At 35.2% G+C, this 24,110-nt stretch overlaps 1 protein-coding gene across 7 annotated transcripts in view; it reads right to left on the reverse strand.

The window, feature by feature from the left end:
• Nucleotides 1-7,294: 7,294 nt before the first annotated feature.
• KCNK2 (potassium two pore domain channel subfamily K member 2) overlaps nucleotides 7,295-24,110 on the reverse strand; it is a 285,195-nt gene continuing 268,379 nt past the window's right edge. For all 7 annotated transcript variants that reach the window (XM_072647837.1, XM_072647841.1, XM_072647840.1 and 4 more), the window contains exon 7: nucleotides 7,295-9,477. In XM_072647837.1, the coding sequence (XP_072503938.1) occupies nucleotides 9,160-9,477 (318 nt within the window). In that variant the 3' untranslated portion in view covers nucleotides 7,295-9,159. The remainder of the gene's footprint in view (nucleotides 9,478-24,110) is intronic.

Here is a 24,110-nt window from a genome sequence, read left to right on the forward strand (position 1 = left end):
TGGATTTGGCTTAAGGTGGGAATAACACACACAATTGGGTGTCTTACCCTACTGGAAAGTAGGGGGAAGGGGATAAGAGAGGGGAATGATAGAGAGGAGGACAAATTGGGAGAAGGGGTAATCAGAAGCAAACATTTTTTAAAGAGAACAGGGTCAAAGGAGATAATAGAATAAATGAGGGAGCAGGATAGGATGGAGGAAAATAGTCTTACAACATAACTAATATGGAAGTGTTTTGTGCAACTATACATGTATAACCTATATTGAATTACTTGCCTTCTCAAAGAGGGTGGGTGTAGAGGGAAGAAGGGAGAGAATGTGGAAGCCAAAATTTTACAAACAAATGTTAAAATTGTTTTTACATGCAACTGGGAAATAAGATGTACAGGCAATGGAATATAGTAATCTATCTTCTCCTACAAGAAAGTGAGGGGGAGGGTTATGGGAGGGGTGTGAGGTGATAGGGGGAGAGCAGACTAGAGGAGGGATAATCAAAATGTAACCTGTCTTTAGGTGGGGGAGGGGAGAGATGGGGAGAAAATTTGGAACTCAACATTTTGTGGAAATGAATATCCACTAAAATTAATTAATTTTAAAAAAAGATTAGCAACTAAGTGGTAGAAGGAATTGTAGAGAGAGACTTGAGGCAGAGAGACCAACGAAAAGGCTGTTATCATAGTCAAGGTAAGAGAAAGAGATGGATCCAGGGTGTTCCAAAAGTAAAATCAGAACGACTTGGCAACAGATTGGATATGAGGTTTGAGGAAGAGGGAGGATAAGTGATATTAAAAAGACAATGCTCACAAGTAGCTTCCAAATCTGGATGTCTACAAGGATGTATCGTACATCCTTGTATATATACTGCAAGGAGGAATAGTGATGGAAAAGTTCATAAGAGGGAAGAATTTGGGGGAAAAGATATTTGGAGCATGTTTCATTTAAGATATTTGTAGGATGTTCCATTTAAGATTTCAAATGGGCAATCAGAGCTATTGGGCTGGAAGTCAGGAGATTAGGTTTTATAGGTAAGTCTGAGAATCATCAACATAGAGATGATGAATGAATCCAAATTTTTCTATTCTCTATTTTTACTATTGTGCCCATAAATTCTACAATTTCCTCCCTATTGTCTTCATTCAAGAGTCAAAATTGTAGAGATCATCAAGTTAGATAGTACAGTAGGAAAAGAAAAGAAGGGTCAGAACAAAATCTTGGGGCTCAGCATGAGAAACACTGAGGAGATTGAGAAGGAACAGCCACATACATAGGAGGAAAATCAGGAGAGAGTAGTGTCATAAAAAACTCCTTTAGAGAGGGGAAAATCTCAAGGAGAGAAGGGTGATTAAGAGTGTGCAAGGCTACAGGGATGACAAGTCGAATGTGGATTGAAAGAAGACCACCGGATTTAGCAATTAAAATCATTTGTAACTTTGGAGAGAGTAGTTTCGGTTAAATAAAATTCTTAGAAGCTAGATGGTAGAGAGGGGAGGCTTCTAAACAAATTTTATTTTATCTTGTTCTTCTCCTTTTTTTCTGTTGTGCCTCACTCTTAGAAGTATCAGCTCCTGAGGGAGCTATTGAATAGTATTACCCCATGATAGAAATTATGCCGTGTTTCTAATCATGGGATTCAATCTTACCCTTTGCCCTCTACATAATAATTTCCTTTTCCACTTTCAGTGAACATTCTCTCAGAATGTAGGTTTTCCCAACTTTCTGGATGATGTTTGCTCCTAGGAGCTCTCATTGCCCTTCTCCTGAGACAGAATCTTATCCATGGAGGTGCAGCACAGTATCAGAACTAGTAGTGTACTTCAGTGTCAAATTCCTACAGTTATGCCCATGATATAATCCACACCTCCCATTAAAGCTTATATCTCTTTCCATGGCTTTGTTCTTCATTGGGATCCCCTCCCACTACTGACTCAAAATTTCTCCCTCTGCCTTTGTTTTACTCCCTCCCCTTGCCACCTCACCCATTTTTCTGTACCCCCTCTGCTTGTTGAGAAAGTACAGAATTTATTTTCTCTTCATTGTTTACCATTCAATCGACACGTTTCTCTCTGTCATCTTCTCCATTACCTTTTAATGCCCCCTTTTATTCTGCAGCCTAATCCAACAGAATAAATGATTGTAGAAGTAGGGTATTATGAGGTTTACTCTATCATATTTCAGTCCTATTCCTGCACTGTCATTTATCCTTTTTCTTTATGTTTTGCTTTGATCTAGAAGAAGAAAGAAACCTTTTAGAAAGAAAACTTTAAAGGTTCCTCTGTTGTAATTTCTTTTTCTTTAAATCCCACAGATTTTTCTCATTCTAATTCTCTTTTTTTTTTTCATTTTCAATAGCCTTTATCGAGGGAGTGATTTATTTTGTCACTCGTTCTTCTCTTGGTAGTTAAATTTATTTATGCTTTATTTCTGTTGTTTGAGATGTTTACAAATTGCATAATCTACCCATATCTGGTATTTTTATATGAATGTTTTTCATGCCTCTCTCATCATTGATCATGCATTTTTAATTGAAGATTAGGTTAAGATTTGCAGGATGCATCATTTTTGAATCACATCTTAGCTCCTTTGCTTTTTAAAATATATTATTCCATTCACTTCTTCAGTTTATGGGAGTTGCAAAATAGTCTTGTTTTACAGACTTTAATTTCCTTCATATTTGAAGGTATATTCTTTTGGTTGCTCATATGATTTCTTGTCATTAGAAATGTTAAATTTTACCATTATGTCCCCCCTCCAATCCTGCTGAAGAAATCTGTGGGTTCTTTTGGTGGGTTTACTGTTTTCAATATTCAGAAGCCCTCGGCAGTTTACCTGTATTACTTCTAACATTATAGTGTTCGGATTTTCTGATGTGTCATATTCTTCTGAGAAGTTTATGGTCCTTAAGTTATTTCTTCATCATCTGTGGGAAGGATGTGTTTTGCTTGTATATAGGTCATGAGTTCTTGTTAACATTATTGCTTTTTGCTCCTCTTCTTTCAGATTGTCCTTCATTTCAATATATTTGTATTCTAAATCTGATGTTTTTTTCTTCCAATTCTTTAGACTCATCATCATACATCTAAAATTTTCTGTATTGCTCATTATTTCTACAATCACAGGCCATAAGTCCTGCTATTTCTTCCCCTTTATACTTTTTTAAGATTCTGATTTTTCTCTTGAACTATTTAGAAACAACTTTCTGAGGTTCCATGCTCTGTTGGGAATCTACATGGTACTCTGCATCATTAGGTGTTGGTTCAATTTCCTTTGTCTTACCATATTTGTTTAGAGATGGGTAATCAGTCATTTAGATATCTCAGTGGTCATTTTTTTTCTGTTTAGTATCTTCTCTCTTGATTTCTAAACTTATGATCTAAGTGTTTGAGTTTTCTGCCTCCTGAGATTTTTAATGACTTTATTTTCCCACTTACATTTCTTTATTATTTACTTTCTGACTCATTCCCTATGGTTTTTTTTTGGATAGCACACTCCTGTGGTTTGGATCTTAAAGTTGCCTCAGTTTCCTCCAACACTTAGGAATTCACTTTTCGCTGGTACCCGTCTCCACCCCCAAAAGATTCTAGGAGTACAATACTTGTCTCAGCTAGATGCCAGACCCACTTTCTTCAGTTATCACATAGTACATGTATGAATGCTGACACTTTGTTCCAGTTCCCTCTGTTTTTTCTTTTTCTGGCTGAGTACTACCACCCAGGGGAATGCAGTATTGCCCCAGGTAGAGTGTGGTACCAGACCAAACAAAGAACACTCCTGTTTTCTTATACATTCTCTTGTTCCTCAGTTGGGTGGACAGAGTTGAGTCTTCCACAGTGCTTCTACCACAGAATGATGGAGCGAAAATAGAGGCAAGTTGTGCTGGCAGAAGCAGTAGCAAGGAAACTGAGTAAATCTCACAGCAAAACCTAATTGATTGGGTTATATGTCCTGTCAGAGAATGAGAGTTGGTGGTGGGGGTGCTCAGTGATCAATTTAGGAATTAGAATTCTCAGCTGTTAATTAATAAGGCACATTAGTTTTCCTGCTGTGTTGGTCTGTGGAGACAAAATTGTTTTTTCCACTGGTGCATAATTTATCTTCTATGGGAGTTTTTGAGAATTTATGAGGACTAAAGAAAATGTGTAGTTTTCCATCTAGTTCTCCATGGTCATGTGACCCTGGTTAATGAGTTTCTACTACTGCCTGATATACCACATTTGGGGATGTATTTTGGAAAACAATAGATAATAAAACCAAGTCATTCTATTTTCTGCTTAAAAGATGCAGTCATGGACATTCATGTTGATATTGCCAAGCATTAAAAAAGCTAATCAGTTAGCAACCTTTGCATATTAAAAGAAGCTTCAAAACACAACATGGGATAGTAGAAAGAACATTGCAATTAGGGCAATGAATCTAGGTTTTACTTTTTCCTCTGTCACTTATTAGTTATGTCACCCTATCCAAATAACTTCACCTCTCTGGATCTCAGTTTTCTAATCTGTAAAATGAGAAAGTTGGAGTTGATTTCTAGCATAGTTTCTAGATCTAACTCCTACAATTATATGATAGTTTTATACTGGTTTGCTCCATATATTTTACTTAATGTTCTATTTAGACTATTAATCAACGAATCAATAATCATTTATTATGGTATATATACCATAGGGCAGAATCTAAGTCAGACTTTGAAGATACAAAAACAAAAAAAAAAAATGAAACCATCTCTACTCTAAAGTAGTTTACATTCTATCAGTGGAGGCAACATATGCATATATAATAAGTAAATACAAAAGATACATATAAATATAAGGTAATTTGGGAATGAGGCACTGTGAACTAGGGGGATCAGAAATAGCCTGATGTGGCACTTGAGTTCAATTTTGTATGAAGCTAGGTATTCTAAGAGGTGGAGATGAGGAGGGAATGCATTCTAGACAATGGAGACATCTAGTGCAAAAGCAGAGGGATGAAAGATAGAATGTACATAGGAAAGAACAGCAAGAAGGCTGGTTTAGCTGTATTGTAGAGTAAGTGAAAAGGAATGATGCATTGACAAGACTGGGAAGGTAGATTGAAGCCAGTCTGTGAAGGGCTTTAAATACCAAATAGAAGAGTTTGTATTTGATTCTACAGGTAAAAGGCAGTCACTAGAGTTTATTGAGCATATGTGTCCCACAGTAAGAGCTGTGCTTTAGGAAAATCACTTTGGCAATTCTGTGGATGGTAACTTAGAATAAGGAGAAATTCAAGGTAGGGAGACTGAATAAGACTGTACCAGACCAGAGAGAGGTAATGAGGGCCTAATCTAGTGTGGCTGTGGAGTGAATGAATAGAAAGGGAAAGATGTGAAAGTTGTGTTAGAGATACAATCAACAAGAATTTGACAACTGATTGGGATGAGGCAGAAAGGGGAGCTGTGGATTGCTTTGAGTTACAAAATTTTGAATTAATTAAATCTAGTCAAGATTGAGAAGGAAGAAAAGTTACACAGAGCAAGGATGATAGTCTGGAGTAATTCTGAGGAGTGGAAGGATAAGAGAGTACTGTGAGAATACAGACTAGCCTTAAGAGCAAGGCATAGATGGGGATGGAATGGTAAAATGTCATGGCAAGATACAGGAATTTCAGAATTCTTCATCACAGAAATGAAACATGTGGATGATAGATTAGAAATATAAACTCCCCTTGCTATAGTTGAGGTGGAATGAAGGAGTAGATCATGGAAGTTAAGTTCTATGGAAGAAGATCATGGAATTAAGAAACTGGGAAGTCAGGGTATTTGAGGTAACATTAAAATGTACTTTGAAATCCTCTGTTTTGAGGCTAAAGCTAGGGTTAGAGGGTAAAACTATAATCCACTTATAAAAATCTTTGAGAAATTAGGGATTAATGACTTGGGTACCATTAAGTAACTTTCACCAGGGTCTTATTGGGTAAAATATTTTAGTAAACTTCAGAAAAGGAAAGATTTAAAGATGGTAGCAGAAAGTCTAGAAATGGCAATGGAGAGCAAGGAATATGCCTTCTTTCTATATAAGACCTGTGGGTCAGAGGTCATGGGAGAAGGTGAAATCAGGTCTAGAAAGGATGACTAGGGTTGTAGCATCTTAGATGGAAGGATCATAGGAAGAAGAGATCTAAGATAATTGAAGCTATTTAATGACAGAATGGGAAAGAACTGAAAACAATTTTTATCATTTAATATTGTAAAATTGATTTGCAAGAGATATATCATGGATATATCATCATCAAATCTTAAGTTTAGAATAGAGGCTCCAGGGATTTCTGAATTTTCACTCACTGCTATGCTTCAATTCTTGGTAAGTTTCTAGTAAGGATTGCTTGGTATTACTGAATTTTTCTAATGAGGTCAAAAGAAGAAAACATACAAGAACAATGTGAATTATTTATCAGTAAGTCAATCAATGCTCCATTTATCGAAGGGAGGAAAATAACCTCTTGTAAGACAGAAGATGAAATAGCATAGTATATTTGAGAATTTGGAATTACTGTCTACTGATGCAATGATAAAATAAATTCTTAATCCCCAGGAGATGGAGAAGACCAACCTTCTGATGAGCATGAAAGGTTCTCTAGGAATGATGATGCTTCTTTAAGAGCCAAGTCTGTGTGTGTGTGTGTGTGTACACATACACACATATGCACATACATAACACACACATGTGTGTACATGTATAAGCGTGTACATGTATATATTGTAATGTGTACGTGTATTCACATGAATACATGCATGTTGTATATGCATTTTAAACATGTGCAAATATGCACTATACATATATATATATAAATAATGTACATATACATGCATATGTGTGCAAATACAATCTGTAAATATAGATCTAAATGTATACATACACACATATATTTCAAATGCTGGAAATCTGTTTGTTAAAATATCTAACATGGTCATTCCTCAAAGTGGAAAGATATTTGAGCAGAACCACAATTAATTAGAGTAGTTCAAAAAAATCACATAAGGAATGTATCCTACATCATATCCTAGAACAAATTTATTTTTTTTCACGTACTCTGTTCTTAAAATATCTGTTCACAGGATTGCCAGGTTTTAATTACCTGTCAAAGATGAGAATTTAACGAGGCAGATAAATGACGTTTTCTAAATATAATCTGCATATCCCTACTTCCAAGCATTCTTCATTTACCATTCGGTCCCTATGAAATTTGCATACAGACTACCCCACTGAGGTGTCTATGTGGTCAGAGACAGACCTAATTGTTCAATATCCGAACAGCAAGCAGGAGACTCCAAAAAAGCTGACTTTCATTAAAAACTTTATTTTTTCCATACAATTCACAGTTTATACATGGCAAGAGGTGTATCTCACCATATGAACTTTCAGAACACAGTTACTGAGGAAATGGGTGTAGCTTTCTTTCTAAAAGCGCCTGGCCTCCTAAAAATTTTGTGTTAGATTTCCTAAATTTAAAACAGTACCCTCAGCAAGTCAACTGGATATTTACACTTCTAGCTTAAATCTTTATTTTTGAAAAACAGACATTTGTAACATCAATAATTTTGTAAAGACAGCCTCATTGGACACAACCCAATACATTTTTTTTCCAATTTTATTTTAGGCAATTGTGTGTTTCAACTTATTTTTATCTACAGTAGGCTTAAATATGAAAATAAAGGAAAAAATTAGTAATCTACTGGGTACTTTGTAGCATTTCTTCTGCATCTTAGAAATATCCACAAATCTAGAGGATATAAAATTAACTAAAAAAGGTTTTAGTTCTGAATATCAGCCTTTCCTATCTAAAAAGAGCTATCAGTATTTAAATTGTGCTATAACAGCTTTCTCTCTCTCTTATGGCAGGGATGAATTTTGCCTACAATCTACATTTTCAATGTGCAAAGTCACAGTGATACCAGTTTCAACTTCTGCTCTCCTTTCAGTCACAGCTCCAGAGGAAGCAGCCACTGGAGGGTAGAATGATTGTGCACCCCTGGGGCAGCTGTATCATTGTCTTGTATCCAGGGGCAGGGGTGGGGCCTTGGGATTACAACCTTTTCAGACATCAAAGAAAAAATGCTAGTGGTAAACTGTTTATTAGCAATGTTCCAAAAACATATTTTGACTTTTTTTTATTTTTGCTATTTTGGTTAAGAAAAACCAATTAATTCAAATCATCTTAAATAAAATAAAGTATTGAGTGCTTTCATCTGTCAGATAATTTATTACATGTGGCTTCTCTCTCCTTTTTTGATACACTTGATGACAAAGGGTCATTTCTGAAAACTACCACAAAAATGAGACCTGCCATGGAGCTTGACAATTCCATATGCTGGACTATAATTACACAGGACTGTGTAATTCTTCAGTGGGACCTGAAGAGGAGAAATAATTTTAGGGGACACTTTTCCAACTTTTGTAAATGTAGTGCCTTTAAAACTAGGGTTTCTGAGCATTATTCCAATGTCCATCTAATTTGTTCACTGTCCATTCCTTCATCAGGTATCCTCACTGCAATTACTTTCACACACTGTTTCCAGGAATGTAGGGTATCCATGCACCAAGCACTGGGGGCATGGGGAACAGGGCAGCAGGGCAGGGTATGGGGTCATGGGGCAGAAAAATCATACAACAGCTAGAGAGGTTGTGTTTCTTCATAAGATAAGGCACTGACAGAAATTTCTTAGGTAAAAGGCTGCATAAGAATTTCTTGCCATTTACAAAAAAAATGTTGTCATCCATAAATGGTCCATGTCTAGGCTCAGTTAGGTAGACCCTGAAAAGTTAAGGACTTATCCCTCAAAGCTACATAATTAGAATAAACAATTAGAATTCATTCTTAGGCCTTATGGCACATTAGGAAAAAAATTAAGGAAAAAGGAAAAAAAAAAACAGTCTGGGCACAGAAAGGCATCAGACATGGCTTGTTCCACTACCTATCAATGAGAGTGGATTGAACAAGCATCTCCAAAAGTATAGTGCTGGCTCAGAATCCCAATTTCTGTTGATGGTAGATGACTATGATGGGTATTTGTAGGGTTTTTTTTTCTTTTGAGCTCATGCACACTTTAAAAATGCGAATAGCATCAGTTATAAAGAGCATACCAAAGTCCTCAGGCATGGTTAAGACCAAGGCTTTTCAAAGAACCAGTATCCCAACCATGGGTTACTTAATGTTCTCAATGACAGCAATTTCTTCACCTGGGCAATGAGGCGTTAAACCATTCAGATAAATACTGTCAGTCTTCATTAGTGGAGGCAGGATGTCCTTCTCACTGGTCAGGTGGTTAACTGACAGGGTTCTTTTGCATGGGGTTAGCTCTTGATTGTGGTTCACTGCCAATTCTGCCGAGAGCTTCCTTTTAATGGAGGTGGCCCGCTGAAACTTGTCATAAATCTCTACACTCAGGCGCCTTCGAGTCTCCTTGAATTCAGCTGTGACATTGGCTGTCCATTCTGCAGCATGAGCTCGGAACTCTCCCACCTATAATAAATACGCAAATATAGAAGAGTACAACATCAGACACTTCAAATACTTTCTTTAAAAAATAGATGAAAAGAACAGTGTTGTGAGATTAGAATCCATACTTATTTCATAGCCTATCCATCTTTTACAGTATAGTTAGGTATACCTCATTTTATACAACATTTTCCAAAAAAATGGTTTATAAATTTATTCCATATAAATCAAATCATGTTTTTCAGGTTGCTAGAGGAACCTGTAAAGAAATCTTATGGGGACTACATAAATGAAAAATCACCGCTTAATTTAATTTTGATGACTCAATTTTCATGTTACATTTATACATAAAATCAGTCACTGAGTCTTATCATTGCTGTCTTCACATCTCTCACATCTGACCATTCTCTTACTCCAAACTGAGCATTCTTCCCATTGTACCATCTTCTTTTCCATTTTTTTTAAATTTTTAAAGGTCAAATAGTAAATTCATTCTCAAGTATTTTCATCTTAAATAGGCAAAGTCTTTTAGTGGCACCAAATATTAAGTATATGTTTTGTAGATCCAATTTTATAAAGTTATTAGCATAATCCTTAAACTGTTAGTTTGTAATGATATAAAATGAAAGATGACGTGTTTCTAACTAGCATCAGTCTCATTTGAAAAACTTAGAAGTATGTCTGAAGGTGCCTAGGTGTAAAGAAATTATGATCAACATAGACCAGAAATAAAGCACTTTTAAAACTTTACAGCAGTTTACTAAACTAGTAGAGTTTATGACATAGACTGATAATTTCAAAAGCAAATTAGCTTGATCTAAACGCATGCAAGCACAGAATTGTTAAGCCAAACACATTTCCATCTCATCTCAATTCATCCCCTTCCCAGATTAAAAGATTTGCTGCACAGAAGAAACATTAACAGCTACTGATTCTAGAATTCATAAGCACATAAATATGCAAAAGATAATTATGTGATACTTTTATTTCTGTAGTCCATTTTTCTCAGTATGAAAAGACTGAAAAGAACAAGAGGAAACAAAGGTCTGAATTCTTCTTTTCAGATATATAAACCTTTTTAACTCTAAATCTCAGTTATAACATCAGATTCTTGCCTTACAAAAAATAATTCTGTGGGTGACATCATGCAGATAAGACATGCAATGTTTTCTGAGGATGCTGTTGTTAAGGCTGGTCCGCCCAAAATTAGACCTCTTCTGCCAGGGTTGTTTTAGTTACCATCCTTCTTGACCTGCCAACCTATTCCATTCTCTTAAGTAAGTTGGCTCTTAAAACATTTTTTTTCCTGTTTAAAGCTCTATCAATTCTATTTTAGCTATCGCATTTCTACTATCACATTATCCTATCTCTCATTCTTGAGTCTCAGATCTTTCCCAGCAACTAATCAGATGTTTATAAGGTCTAAAGTAACAGCTGATTGTGGGTGTTTATCTTTTTCTGGAGTTGGTTGTTTTTTTAAAAAATAATAATATAACACAAACTTCCTCCCTCTTGTAGTTTGAAACTTTGATGAGTACTGGGAGTTAAGCAAGGGACACAGAACTCCTATCAAACTCTGGATTTTAAGCAGACTTGACCTTCTCCGTGACAGCACTCACAACTCATACAAAAGCATAACTCTCAGGCTGAACAAATAACCAAAAGGGCACATGTAAAGAATTTTTGGAGATCAAAAGGCTTTTACAAGTCAACGGTTAATTTTGCTTTAGGAATAAAACAGGATAAATGAAAGAAAATCAAGGACCTAATCATTTGAGATCAATGAATCCTTCAATTTCTGATTATGGTTTGCACTAAATCTAAACAGAAGTTATCTCTTGTTTTCTCCAACAATTACATTCCCATCCATTTCTGTGGAATTTATGTAGTTATATGGTCTGATTTTAGGTTTGATTTGATAACATAGGGTTTCATTTTAATCACACATAAAGTAAAGGGTTCAGGAAAGAAGGTAATGGAGATATTCATAAAGACAAAGTATCTGGAAATCTAATGTGTAGCTTGTAGAATGTGGGGAAGAAGGAGAAGGGGGACTCAAATATCCAGAACCAACATATATTTTCCCCTGCCTTGCCCTATAAACCAGGAATCGTCAGCCTCCTGATCCCTGACAATGGTTAAAGCACTGGCTGCTTTAACTGAGCTCCTTAAGGATGAGGGGGAAAGTTGTATGTATGTTTGTATGTATGTATGTATGCATGCATGCATGCAAGCATATGTATGTGCATGTATATATGCATATATCTTTATATACACATATATGCATATATCTTTGCACACATATATGTATATAGCTTTATATATATATATATATATATACACATATGTATTGATAAAATATAAATAAAAATATGACAAGTGAGGGAATCTGAGGCCAAAATCAATGAAAGAGCATCATATTAACAGTCTCATAACTACAGTCTTATTCTCTGCTCTGTCAGTAGATGCTGGCAGGATTTTGGACCAACTACTAATCTTTCAACCTTAGTTTCCACATCTATAAAATGTACATTCATGAGTCTAGGTTTGAATCCTCATATAACCCATTTTATCTATTCTCTAAGAAAAAAATTAAAACTGAAAAAGGGGTGTCTTTTATCTTATTCATTCATTTCAGAAAAGTTGATCCTTTGTCACAAGGAAGATTAGATCACTGAAAAAACCATTTAAATATATAGACCTCATACCATGAATACTCAGATAAATACTTGTGGATTTATTGATGAGAACTATGAAATAACACTATCTCTAATACCTATGTCATAAGTCTGTATTATAATTGAAGACTTATTATAACTAAGACCTCTGATGATTCCAGAATCTTGGGCAAGACTCAAGATAGATCCATTATCCTGCAATCTACACTCAAGTAACTCATGCTATAGTGAGTCTATGATGTACTTATGTTACTGTGAATATCTTCCAAAAATCAAGTCGCTAGTCAGTCAATGAGCATTTATTAATAACTTTCTACATGACAGGCACCGTGGTAAATAAAGAAGAATCAAAGAAAGACTAAAATAAATAGTCCCTGCTCTCAAAGAACTCAGTCTAATGGAAAGATAACATGCAAATAATTATGTACAAGCAAGACATTTACACAATAAAATTAGAGATGGTTTCTGAGGGAAGGTAGTAAGAATAAGAAGGACTGGGAAGGAGTTTTTTGCAGAAGGCGGAATTTTAGCAGACCCTTGAAAGAAGCCCAGAGCTAGGGATGAGGAAGGAGAGAGTTCCAAGCTTTGAAGGTAGCCAGTAAAAATGGTCAGAGACAAGAGATGAAGTAGGATATGTGAGGAAAAAAATGAGGAAGCCAAGAGACCATAAGAAAACTGTTATTAGATAGGACTAGACTAATATCTTGCTGCTCTCCTTATATTGTATAAATTCACAGACCTTTTGTCATCACTATTCCTACTATACCTATCTGTAATTTACAGTTATAGGAAGTTATCCACAGTTCAGAGAAGTTAAGGAATCTGTCCTTGGTTATTCAGGGAACATCACAAGAAATTTGTACTCAGATCTTTTTCACTCTAGCCTAACACTTTATTATGCCAAACTAATTCTCAAGGCCCATGATATATAAAGACAATTGTTTTCCTAACTGGAATATCTGGACTTCTGAAGTTCTGTAGGCAGAGCTTTCTCTCTTTCTCTCTCTGTACATATATATACATGTGTGTATATATATATATATATATATATATATATATACATGTGTGTATATATATATATGTATGTATATATATACATACACATATATACATATATATATGTATAATAATGAAGCTCCACCTTCAGGTAGGTGAAGCAGAGGGCATGGAAGCAGGAAGATCTGGGTTTTAATACCTCCTCAGGTACTTACAAGCTATGTAGCCCAGAGCAAATCAGTTAAAATTGGAATAATGCAACCCTATTTCAAGAGTTGTAAGGATTAAGTAAAATAATATGGTTAAATCAATTTCCAAGCCATTAAGTACTATAAAAATGTTAGATTATTATATGTATATGTATATAATACACACATATATATATTTTACACATATATGTAATACACTATATATATTTACGTATATGTTTACAAATACAAATAGATTACATATGTGTGTATGTGTGATGTGTATCTTAACCTTTTAGGCTCTGGATTCTTTTTGTTTGTTTGTTTTGCTTTGTCTTTTATTAAAATTCCCCAATTCAGATTGTAATAACATTTTACCTATTTGGAACTCAGCTGCCAAAAATGTCATCTATCAAAAAGATTTCCAAAAATTAGGAAGCAAGCATAAAAAATTGAAGATCACAAGAGTTTTTATGGTTCACTTTGGCCTTTAATCATAGTATATACAGCATTAAAAACAAATGTCACAATATGTTTATATTAAAACTCATACAACTGAATTAAAGGATAGTACCAAGGTCTTCAAATCCCTTTTTCTAGTTTCTACTTCCAAAGGAAATTAGAAATAGCCAATTAGAGAGGAGAAAAGGACTACAATGTGTGTTCTAAAGTGACTAATAAAAGCAGAAAAAAAATCTCAAAAAGGTCAGCTGTCTGAGACTATTAAATCTAAATGCAAACAAACCAGCATATTTCTTTTTTCAAATCAAATTCTATTTTAAAATTGTTAAACATTTAGCTCTACATATTTTAATAGTTCCTGAGATGTTCTTTTTAAAAAAAGAAGAATGTAAGAGATTTTAGAAAGATTTCCACCTAAAATGATTAAATGTGATTTAAACTAAAGGTAAAAGGGGTTAAACTCTTAGCTAATTAGCAAACTAATATACCTAAAATTACTTTTTTCCCAGGATCATATAACCTTGTTCAGAATACTTCAATGGCTCTCCATTGATTCAAGGATAAAATCCATGTTCCTTAGTCAATCCTTCATGGCGCTCCTTGACCTGATCTCAACTTACTTTCCCCATCTTAAGTCATCTATGGAAGCTCAACCAGATATTTTTTATTAGAGGAAATAGTAACATACATTACAAAGAATTTTCTACATCAAGCAAAGAAGAGTGTTGAAGAAATCATGTTTATTGATGAATATTTAAGAATTAGAAAATGTATCTACTTATAGAATCTTTCCCCAACTAGTGTTGAAGCAGATAGGTGTCACATTATGCACAGTGCTGAGACTGAAGTCAGTAAGACAGGAGTTCAAATCCAGCCTCAGACACCTAGCTATGTGACCATGAGCAAGTCACTTAACATCTGCTTGCCTCAGTTGCCTCGACTGTAAAAATGGAAATAATAGCAGCACCTACCTTCCAGAGGACCAATTGAGAAAACAATTGACAAGTGCTTAGCACAGTACCTGGCACATAACAAACACCATTTGAATTTCAGCTCTTATTATTATCTCACAGGGATGTTGTATGGGAAAAAATGAGATAATATATATAAAGTGCTTAGCACAGTGCCTCGCACATGGGAGGTACTATAGGAACCCAGGTTCCTCGAAGAACAAAGAAATATCATACTGATTTCAGATTAATTCTCCATTGATTCCAAGATTTGATCAGCTTCAAGAAAGCTTAGTAGTTAGCCTTTCTTAATGGCATGCATAAAAATCACAGAATTTCACAGTTGGGAGGGATCCCAGGAAATGTCTAGTCTAAATTGTACCTGAAAAATCATTTCTTCTGCAATACACCAGACAATTAAGTGGTCATCCAGCCTCTAATGTTTCTCTAATGTTTTTCATATGTATCTAATAAGGGCTTCCCCAATCAGCACATTCCACTTTTGGATAACATTTTTAGAATGTTTTTCTTTGCATTAAACCTCAATTTACCTTTTTGAAGCTTCCAGCCATTATTCTCTGCTCTATCTTCTAGTCAAACAATGTAATTCTAATCCCTCTGCTAGGCTAAATATCAATTTTCCTTCAATTATCACATGACATGAACCTAAAGACCTTTCTTTACCATCTTGGTTGCCAAACTTCCTTAGATGTTCCTGAACCCATGTCCAATCCATGTCTACTCCCATTTTTCCAAAATGTGGCACCCAGAATTTAGATGTTAGAGTTGTGTATCCATGTGTATATCCATGAATTAATCTAAACCTTTATTGAGTATTTGTATTTTGTTCACAGTTTCCTAGGGGAACACATTCCATATGCTGACTAGTCTGTTTTTCCTTTTAACTTTAAGAATGACTTGTGGAAAGAAGCTAAATATTTGTTCTGGAGGCCCACAGTGCACCTGGAGCTTAATATCACACTGTTCCCATACTCTTGCTGGTTTTCTCAAAGGACATGCTGGCCTTGTTGATTTGTTTCCGTTTTCCTTTTGCACACATGTCCAGAATGCTGCCTGGGTAGCAGAAGGGAATGGTGGTTTCATTTTTATCCTGCCAACAAAGTCGTCAGTAAGGTGTTCGGATTTGCTGCATCCACTTGGTGCAGCAATATTTTTATCAGTCTCATATGGTCCAGAGTTCTGAGCTGACTCTGCCAGGCAGTCCAACAACTTTTGAATGCTTTCTATGTTTGTACTTCAGGAGTGTAGTTACCAATAGGCAGGAGAAGTAGTTTTGGAATATACAAGTTTCTGAGTGATCAAATATAACAGATGATCCTCACAGAGTCTTGAGTTTTTGAATGTTTCTCATACGTACATGCATTCCAACACCACCATCTAGGTCCTTACTTCCATCCCCAAGCATAGCTGCATAAAAGAGATTATCTTATCTAGTCTGTTCCATCAATCTACTTTTCTATTTTAACCAGAAATTAAATATTTTTTGTTGATTATAGCTTTATAATATATTTGAGGTCTGGAAGTGCTACTGACCCCATTCACTCCTATCTTTATTCATCGTTTTTCTTGATAATCTAGATCTTTTGTTCTTCCAAATGAGTTATGTTTTGTCTAGTTCTATAAAGTATAGCTCTGGTACTAAGTTAACATGGCACTAAATGTATAAATTCATTTTAGCAGCATTGCAATTTTTATTAACTGGGTGTGGCTCAACTATGATCACTGACTATCCCTCCAGTTATTTTAGCTGCTATTTGAAAAGATATATAGCTATATTGATAGAGGGAGTTTTCTCCCCAGGAGTTGCCTATACCAATGCAATCACAAGTCTAGGCCCTACCCTATATATGCAGGAATTCAGTGTGCTTTGCTAGATTGAATCCCAGATATTTTATGAAATTTGAAGTTACTTAGAATGGTGATTTTTATTTTACACAGTACAAAAGTACTTTTTATTGTTACTTTAAGTTATTGTTATATAAAAATAGTTATTCTTGTGGATTTATTTTATATCCTGAAAAATTACTGAAACTATTCAGTTTCAATTCTGTATCCTCTAGATTTTTCTAAGTAAATCTTCAAGTCATCAGCAAAATGGGAGAGTTATCTGTCCTCTTTGTCTATCTTTATACCTTTAATTTCTTTCTTTTCTATTTTTTGCTATTGTTCATATTTCTATATCATATTAGTAAATATTTGTAAAACGACTGAGCAGCTAGGTGACAGAGTGGAAAGAGCCAGGATTGGAGTCAGGAAGACTCATCTTCCTGAGTTCAAATCTGTCCTCTGATACTTACTGCCAATGTGACCCTGGGTAAGTCACTTAACCTCATTTGCCCCAGTTCTTCATCTATAAAATGAGTTGGAAAAGGAAATGGCAAGTCATCCCATTATCTTCACCATGAAAACCCCAAATGGGGCTATGAAGAGTTGAACCCTATTGAACAAAAACAACAACAAGGGAATGGATATATTTTTGCCTCACTCCTATGACTGGGAACGCTTCTCATGTGTTCCCACTGCATATAACGGTAGCTTTTGATTCTAGACAGATATCTTTTTTATCATGCTATGAAAAAGAATCTTCTCTGCCTATATTTTGCCTAGTATAAAGTAATATACTTTGTCAAAGGCTTTTTTGCATCTATTGATATATGGTTTGCAATGTTTTTGTTTTTAATATGCTTAATTATATTATTTCTCTAATGTATGAATTCAGTAATCCCATGGATGATAAACCCTGAAACACAAATTACCTATAAAATAAGTCTCTATTTGATAAGAACTGTTGGTAAAACTCAAAGGAGTCTTGAAAAGTTTAAACCAGTGTGTTGTACCACATTCCACCATAAACTCAAAATGGCTATGTGAACTAAGTATTAAAGGTTATATCATTAAAAAATATTAGAAGAAAACCAGATCACGTACCTTTCACAGCTATGACTAGGAGATAAATTTTTAACCAAATAAAAGTTAGAAATAATTACAAAATATAAAATGATCATTTTATGGTTACATGAAATCAAAAAGTTTTGTTTGAATAAAATTAATGCAATTAAAATAGAAGAGAGATGGTTGACTGGGAAAAATCCTTGCATCAAATTTTTCTTATAAAAAGTCTGATATTCAAAATATACTACACACTTACACTGTCACAAAACCAGTTAATAAGTTTCTGATATAGTGTTTGGATTCAGGTCTTCCTGATTCCAAATCCAATCCATTACACCACAACACTTCTAATATTTGGGAGTCATCTGTATAGAAATGGTAGTTCAAATTATAGTAGGGAATTAAAATTACCAAAGAAGAGAGAGTTTAAAGAGAAAACTCCTACAAAAGGCCTTTGAAGATGAATTAAATTAAAAGCAGGGATGTGCTGTAGCCAGCTAGAACTCAACGAGAGCATTTTCATCCTGGAAACAAGCAAATTTACATATCCAGACTTGATTTCATGTTTTGCTGATTGTCTAGGGTCAAGAAAGTGATGGAGAAAATATTGATAGTGCAAATTAGACTTAAAAGTGTTGTGCATACAATTTTCCCCAAGGAGACTTCTGTAAAATATTTAAAAGCATGCCATCGATTAAAAGGTCAAGAAGAATATGAAGATCAAATTCAGTGGACAGATAAAGTCCTCTTTTAAAAGAACAACCAGAAGAAAATAGTGACCTTCAAGCAGAAGGAGGACAGAAAACCCAATAGGAAGGGAGGGTCAACAAGGTCAGAAGCTGTAGAATCCAACCAGGATGAGGACTGATAAAAGGGCACTGATTTAATGACTAGATCTTTGTGGGTGATGTTAGAGGCAATGATTCTAGTGGAATGGTGGTAACAAAAATTAACACAAGGGTTTAAGATTTTGTTTCTTGTTTTTTTTGCTTGTTTTCATTTCAAGAAATAATTTCAAGAAATAGTAAAGAGAAAAAGAGAGAATTAAAGGTAACCAAGTGGATTAGAAGGGTCAAGGGAAATTTTGTTGTTGCTATGTGTTTTTAAGAATTGAGGAGACATGGACACTTTATAGGCAGTTTAGAAAGATTCAGTAGTGAGTGAGAGATTAAAAGTACATGAAAGACAAGGGTTATCTACTGAAGCAACATACTGGAAGGAGAAAGAAGGAATTGAGTCAGGGGAAATAGGGTGACTCTTAGATAATAGTCAGGATATTTCTTTAATTATGACTAGAGGAAGGAAGAGAAAAGGGTATGCTTAGAGTGAGGGAAAAGTATGGGGGCTAAAAAAAGATCATGTTGGGAGTTCACAAGGAATCACTTATTGGGGATATTTTTTGGTGGAACTCTTGCTTAGCTGAATGTTGGCTATAAGGCTTATAAAGTCCCTTCTAACTCTCAGATCCTGAAATTATATGCATGCTCACAATTTCCTCAGAGAATTAGAGAATTTGGTCATCTGCTATAACCATACAGAAGGAGTACATAATGAATGAAAAAGGAGAGAAAGAAAAGTTTGGAACGGTTGTTTTGGATAATGAGATAAGGAGCCAGTAAGATTACAACTGCAGGTTCGTCAAAAAGCAGAGAGATTAACGAAAGAAAAATGCCACACTTATCCCAATGCTAAGCCTGGAGTCAGGAAGACTTAACTTCATGAGTTCAAGTCCAGCCTCAGACACTCACTAGCTCTCTGACTCTAAGGCAATCCCTTAACCCTGTTTGCCTTAGTTCCTCGTTTGTGAAATCAGCTGGAGAAGGAAATGGCGAACCACTCTAGTATTTCTGCCAAGAAAATTCCAAATGAGGTGATGAAATGTTGAACATGACTAAAACAACAGAACAACAAGTCAGTCAGGAAAGATTCCACTTGGGATTCTGTCAGCATAAGTGAGCTGTGAAATGCTTCAGAGCCTACTACACTCACCTTCTCTCCCCTCACTGCAGTTGATTTCAGGATTCCATTGTTTACCACAGTACAACATAGATGATGCTTAATAAATGCTATTTGACTGACTGCCTCAATCCTTAGCTTTTTAGACTCAGTGTATGCTCTATCTCTAAAAGAATGTATCTGATCAAATTACTTCAAATATCATTTCTCTGAAAACAATGACCAATTCCCATTTATTCAAATCTGACTTTTCAGTTACCCCCCACTCTCACTTAAAAGATTGACCATAGCACATATTTAGGGGTGTACTATAAATGTTTAACAACAAGTTCCCTGGAAAAAAATATGTATAACACATCTTTAAGTTTAATCCTCATTATTAATATTTTCTCCATCATTTTCTTGAATCTAGATAATCAGCAAAATAATAAATTAAATCCTGATTTGCAGAGTTTGTGGATTTCTGGGGTGCAAATGGTTATGTTGAGTTAACAATCGACCCTTGAACATCTCTGCATGTATTCTTTTTTTACATAAAAAGAAATTAAAACTTAATATTGATTTTGAAATTTTCTTGTTTTCCTGGAGATACAGAGAGATACCCCAAAGGGCTTACAAAGTGAAGACTAGAAGTTACTGTTTTCTGGCACCTTTCAAAGGCAGAAAGAATTCTACCATTGTACATAGGTTAATCATACCTGTTAAGTGGTTAATAATAATAATAGTGCATGTTGAAAATCTACCACATAAGTGTATCAGTTCCTCTCCAGCTTTCTTTAACTCAGTTCCAAAGGAACAGTAAAACTAGACTTGATGGCCTGACAACTTATATTTTCTAACTGGGCATATAATTATCTATGCAGAAATTTTAAGAAATATTGAGTCCCGAGAAATTGCACCTCGATGATTGGCATTGCATTTAGTCAACAGAGTGTATATCCTATTAATATTACTGTGACAAGCATTGTGGGATACAAGGTACTTTTCCCATGGTCCTTGCCCACAAAAAAGTCACGGTATAGTTTGGGGAAAAAAAATGTTCACATGAAACAATTAAATAAAAGTGCTTTTGATAGGTTTTAAGTGTCAGATCATTGATAGAAACAAATGTTTGTGATGTTCAAAAAAAAGAAGAAATATCTGAGGGCTGCCAGCTTACAAAAGGAGATACTGCTTTGAAAGGTGCTGGGTATCCCCAATTGATAAATTGTCAAAGGATATGAACAGGCAGTTTTCAGAGGAAGAAATTAAAGCTATCTATAGTCATATGAAAAAATGCTTTAAATCACTATTGATTACAGAGATGAAAGCCAAAACAACTCTGAGGCACCACATCATATTTATCAGATTAGCTAACATGACAAAGCAGGAAAATGATAAATGTTGGGGAAGATGTGGGAAAGTTGGAACACTAATTCATTGTTGATAGAGCTGTGAGCTGATCCAACCATTCTGGGGACAGTTTGGAACTATACCCAAAGGGCTATAAAAGTGTGCATACCCTTTGACCCAGAAATACTATTTCTAGGACTGCATCCCAAAGAGATGGTAAAAATGGTAAAAGTATACAAATACAAAACTATAAAAATGGTATACAAAAATATTTATAGCAGCTATTTTTGTGGTGACCAAGAACTGGAAATTGAGAGGATGCCCATCAGTTGGGGAATAACTGAACAAGTTGTGGTATATGAATGTAATGGAATACAATTATGTTATCAGAAACAATGAACAGGCAGACTTCAGAAAATCCTGGAAATATTTATATGAACTGATACTGAGTGAAGTGAGCAGAACCAGGAGAACATTATTCACAGAAACAGCCACAGTGTGTGATGACTGATTTTGATAGACTTTGTCCTTCTCAGCAATGCAAGTGCCTAAAACAATTCCAAAGGACTCATGATGGAAAATGCCCTCCACATCCATAGAAAGAACCATGGAGTCAGAACGCAGAGTGAAGCAGACTATTTTCTTTTTTGTTTTATTTGGTTTTGCTTTTTATCCCCCTTCTCATGGTTTCTCCCATTCCTTGTAATTCTTCTATGCAACATGACTAATGTGAAAATGTGTTTAATAGGAATGTATGTATAGACCTCGTATCAGCCTGCATGCCGTGTTGGGGAGGGAGAGAGAGAGAATTTATGGAAATAAATGTTGAAAACTAAAAATAAATAAATTTTAAAAAATAAATTTAAAAAAAAAGGTATGGGGTAGGAAGAAAGGTAATGAGAAAAAATTCCCAGGTCAAGGAAAATTTTATAAATAAAGGGAATTATGTGTTTTTTCAGTGGACAGTAAATAGACTATTCTGGCTGTAAAAGAATTTATTTTGGGAAGCAGTAAGAAGTTGAAAAAGTAGGTTGAGATGACACTATAAAGTACCCTAATTGAAGTCCAAGAAATCTGGCTATTATCCTGTTAGCTGTGGGGAACATTTTGAGTGGGACTTTTGAGTAGGATATTCATATAATGAAAAGATGATTTTAGAAAGATTAATTGACTGTGTGCAGAATGAATTGGAGTGAGGTGTAATTGAAATGATGGATTATGATATTGTTGCAGTAATCTTAAGCTTGAAGTAACAAGAGCTTAAACTCAGATGATGGCAGTAGGAATGAAAGAAATAAATGGGTGCAAGATATTGCTAAAGAAAATAGGTAGTGATTAATTGGATATGGGAATGTAATGGCAAGTAAAATTAGGATCTTTTGCTGTTTTTGTTTCAGTATAATCTAGTGCCTGACTGAATCTTGCTTTTATCAATCAAGACACTTTATAGGAGTAAAGTATAGAAACAAGAGTTTCTTTAACTAGAAACAGTATGTGTATTGTCAATGTGATTAAAGATCTTCTCCATCTATTAATGGGCTGGCCCATTAAAAGGATTTTGATTAGGGAAGATTTGGAGGAACACCCACAGCTTTTGTTAATGAGACACTGATTCTCAAGGATTGGGATGCTGTCTGGTTCTAAAAAAAAAAAAAAAGGCATAAATGCCCTGAGGGTGAGGTTTTACTTTGGGACTTAGTTTTTGCAAGAAGCTTTGAGTGCCAGATGAGGACTCTGGGAAGTCGCTAAGGAGTCCCCCAGCTTTAAGAACCCAGATGTCGTGCTTCTCTCTCTCTGGTATGGTCAGACAGTTATATCTATCTGTTGAATTATGGTGAAGCAGAGGAAGTCATGTCTTTGATTACTTTGGGGCTTTCTAACTGGAAGTGTTTGTTTGACCAAATGAGAACTCTGGGAAGCCACTAAAGGAGCCTCCCGGTTTTGAAAACCCAAATGTTGTGCTTCTCTCTCTCAGACCGTTGGAACTGTCTGTTGACTTCAGGCAGTGGAAGCCATGTCTGTTGATTCTTTTGATTTCTCTGTGTTTTCTTTGAATTTCAGGGTGCTGACTCACCTGAATTAGGTGAATGATGTATGTACTTGGTTAAAGGAATGATTCATGTGTTTGATTAAAGTGATCGTTAACCCCTCAAAAGTGGCCTTTCCTTTTCTGAGTGCAGATCTAAGAACCTGTGATAGCAGCCCACCATGTATGTTGGAGTGCTTACTGCTTCAGGGAACTGGGAAATTTTCCAAATCTGATTAACTCTTGGAAAAATCATGCCACTTAGAGAGAGGGGAAGTTAAGAAGGGATGCCATTTTGTGGGAGGATGACAAATTATATTTTGCTCTTGGCAAGTAAAGAAAATGCTCCTTATGACTGAATATACTCAAAAAGGGGGAACTTTAAAATACAGTAGGTTCTTCCCCACTTCATTCTGTCTTCATGACCACTTGCCAGTTATCTTTTGGAGAGGATTCTTATTCAGGTATTTGTTGAACAGGATAATCTCTTAAGTTCCTTCTAACTAGTAACCAGTCATCCTAATTTCTTAATGGGAAGGACCATTATCTTTTATAATTTTGGCATTTGCCTCTTCTTCTTTCAACTTTTTCCCTCATTCATTTCTTGTGTGCATATTTTGTTTCCTCAAATACTGAGTAAGCAACTTGAAGTAAAAGGTGACACAGGTTTGGGGCAGCATAGCATAATGGTCAAATAACCAACTCTAGAGTTAGGAAGACCTGGTTTCAGACACATATTTGCTTGTGAATTTGGGTAAGACACAAGCTCTCAATCTAGACAGCTTTCTTATACCTTAAGTTCTACATGTGTGTATGAGTATGTAAATATATACATAATGTATGAGTATATACATAATTGCATAGAGGCACACATACATACATACACATAATATAATGGAACAGAATGTGTATATGTATGTGTGTATGTGTTTGTGTGTGTGTTTATATTTTAGTAGAGAGAGTTTCTTCTCTGGTAGTTCCCTACATCAATGAAATTTTAAGTCTGTACCAAAAATAAAGCAAAATAAAAAGTTTAAATGTTAGCCTTAACCCCCAACTTCTTCCATATTCATAAGAATGGAAATAATAATAGATTTTATTGCAGCCTGACACAGAGCAATGTTGATTTCCTACTTCTTAAACTAGCTGAGCCAGT

The sequence above is a fragment of the Notamacropus eugenii genome, chromosome 2 (genome assembly GCF_028372415.1).
Source record: "Notamacropus eugenii isolate mMacEug1 chromosome 2, mMacEug1.pri_v2, whole genome shotgun sequence".
Lineage (NCBI taxonomy): Eukaryota > Metazoa > Chordata > Mammalia > Diprotodontia > Macropodidae > Notamacropus > Notamacropus eugenii.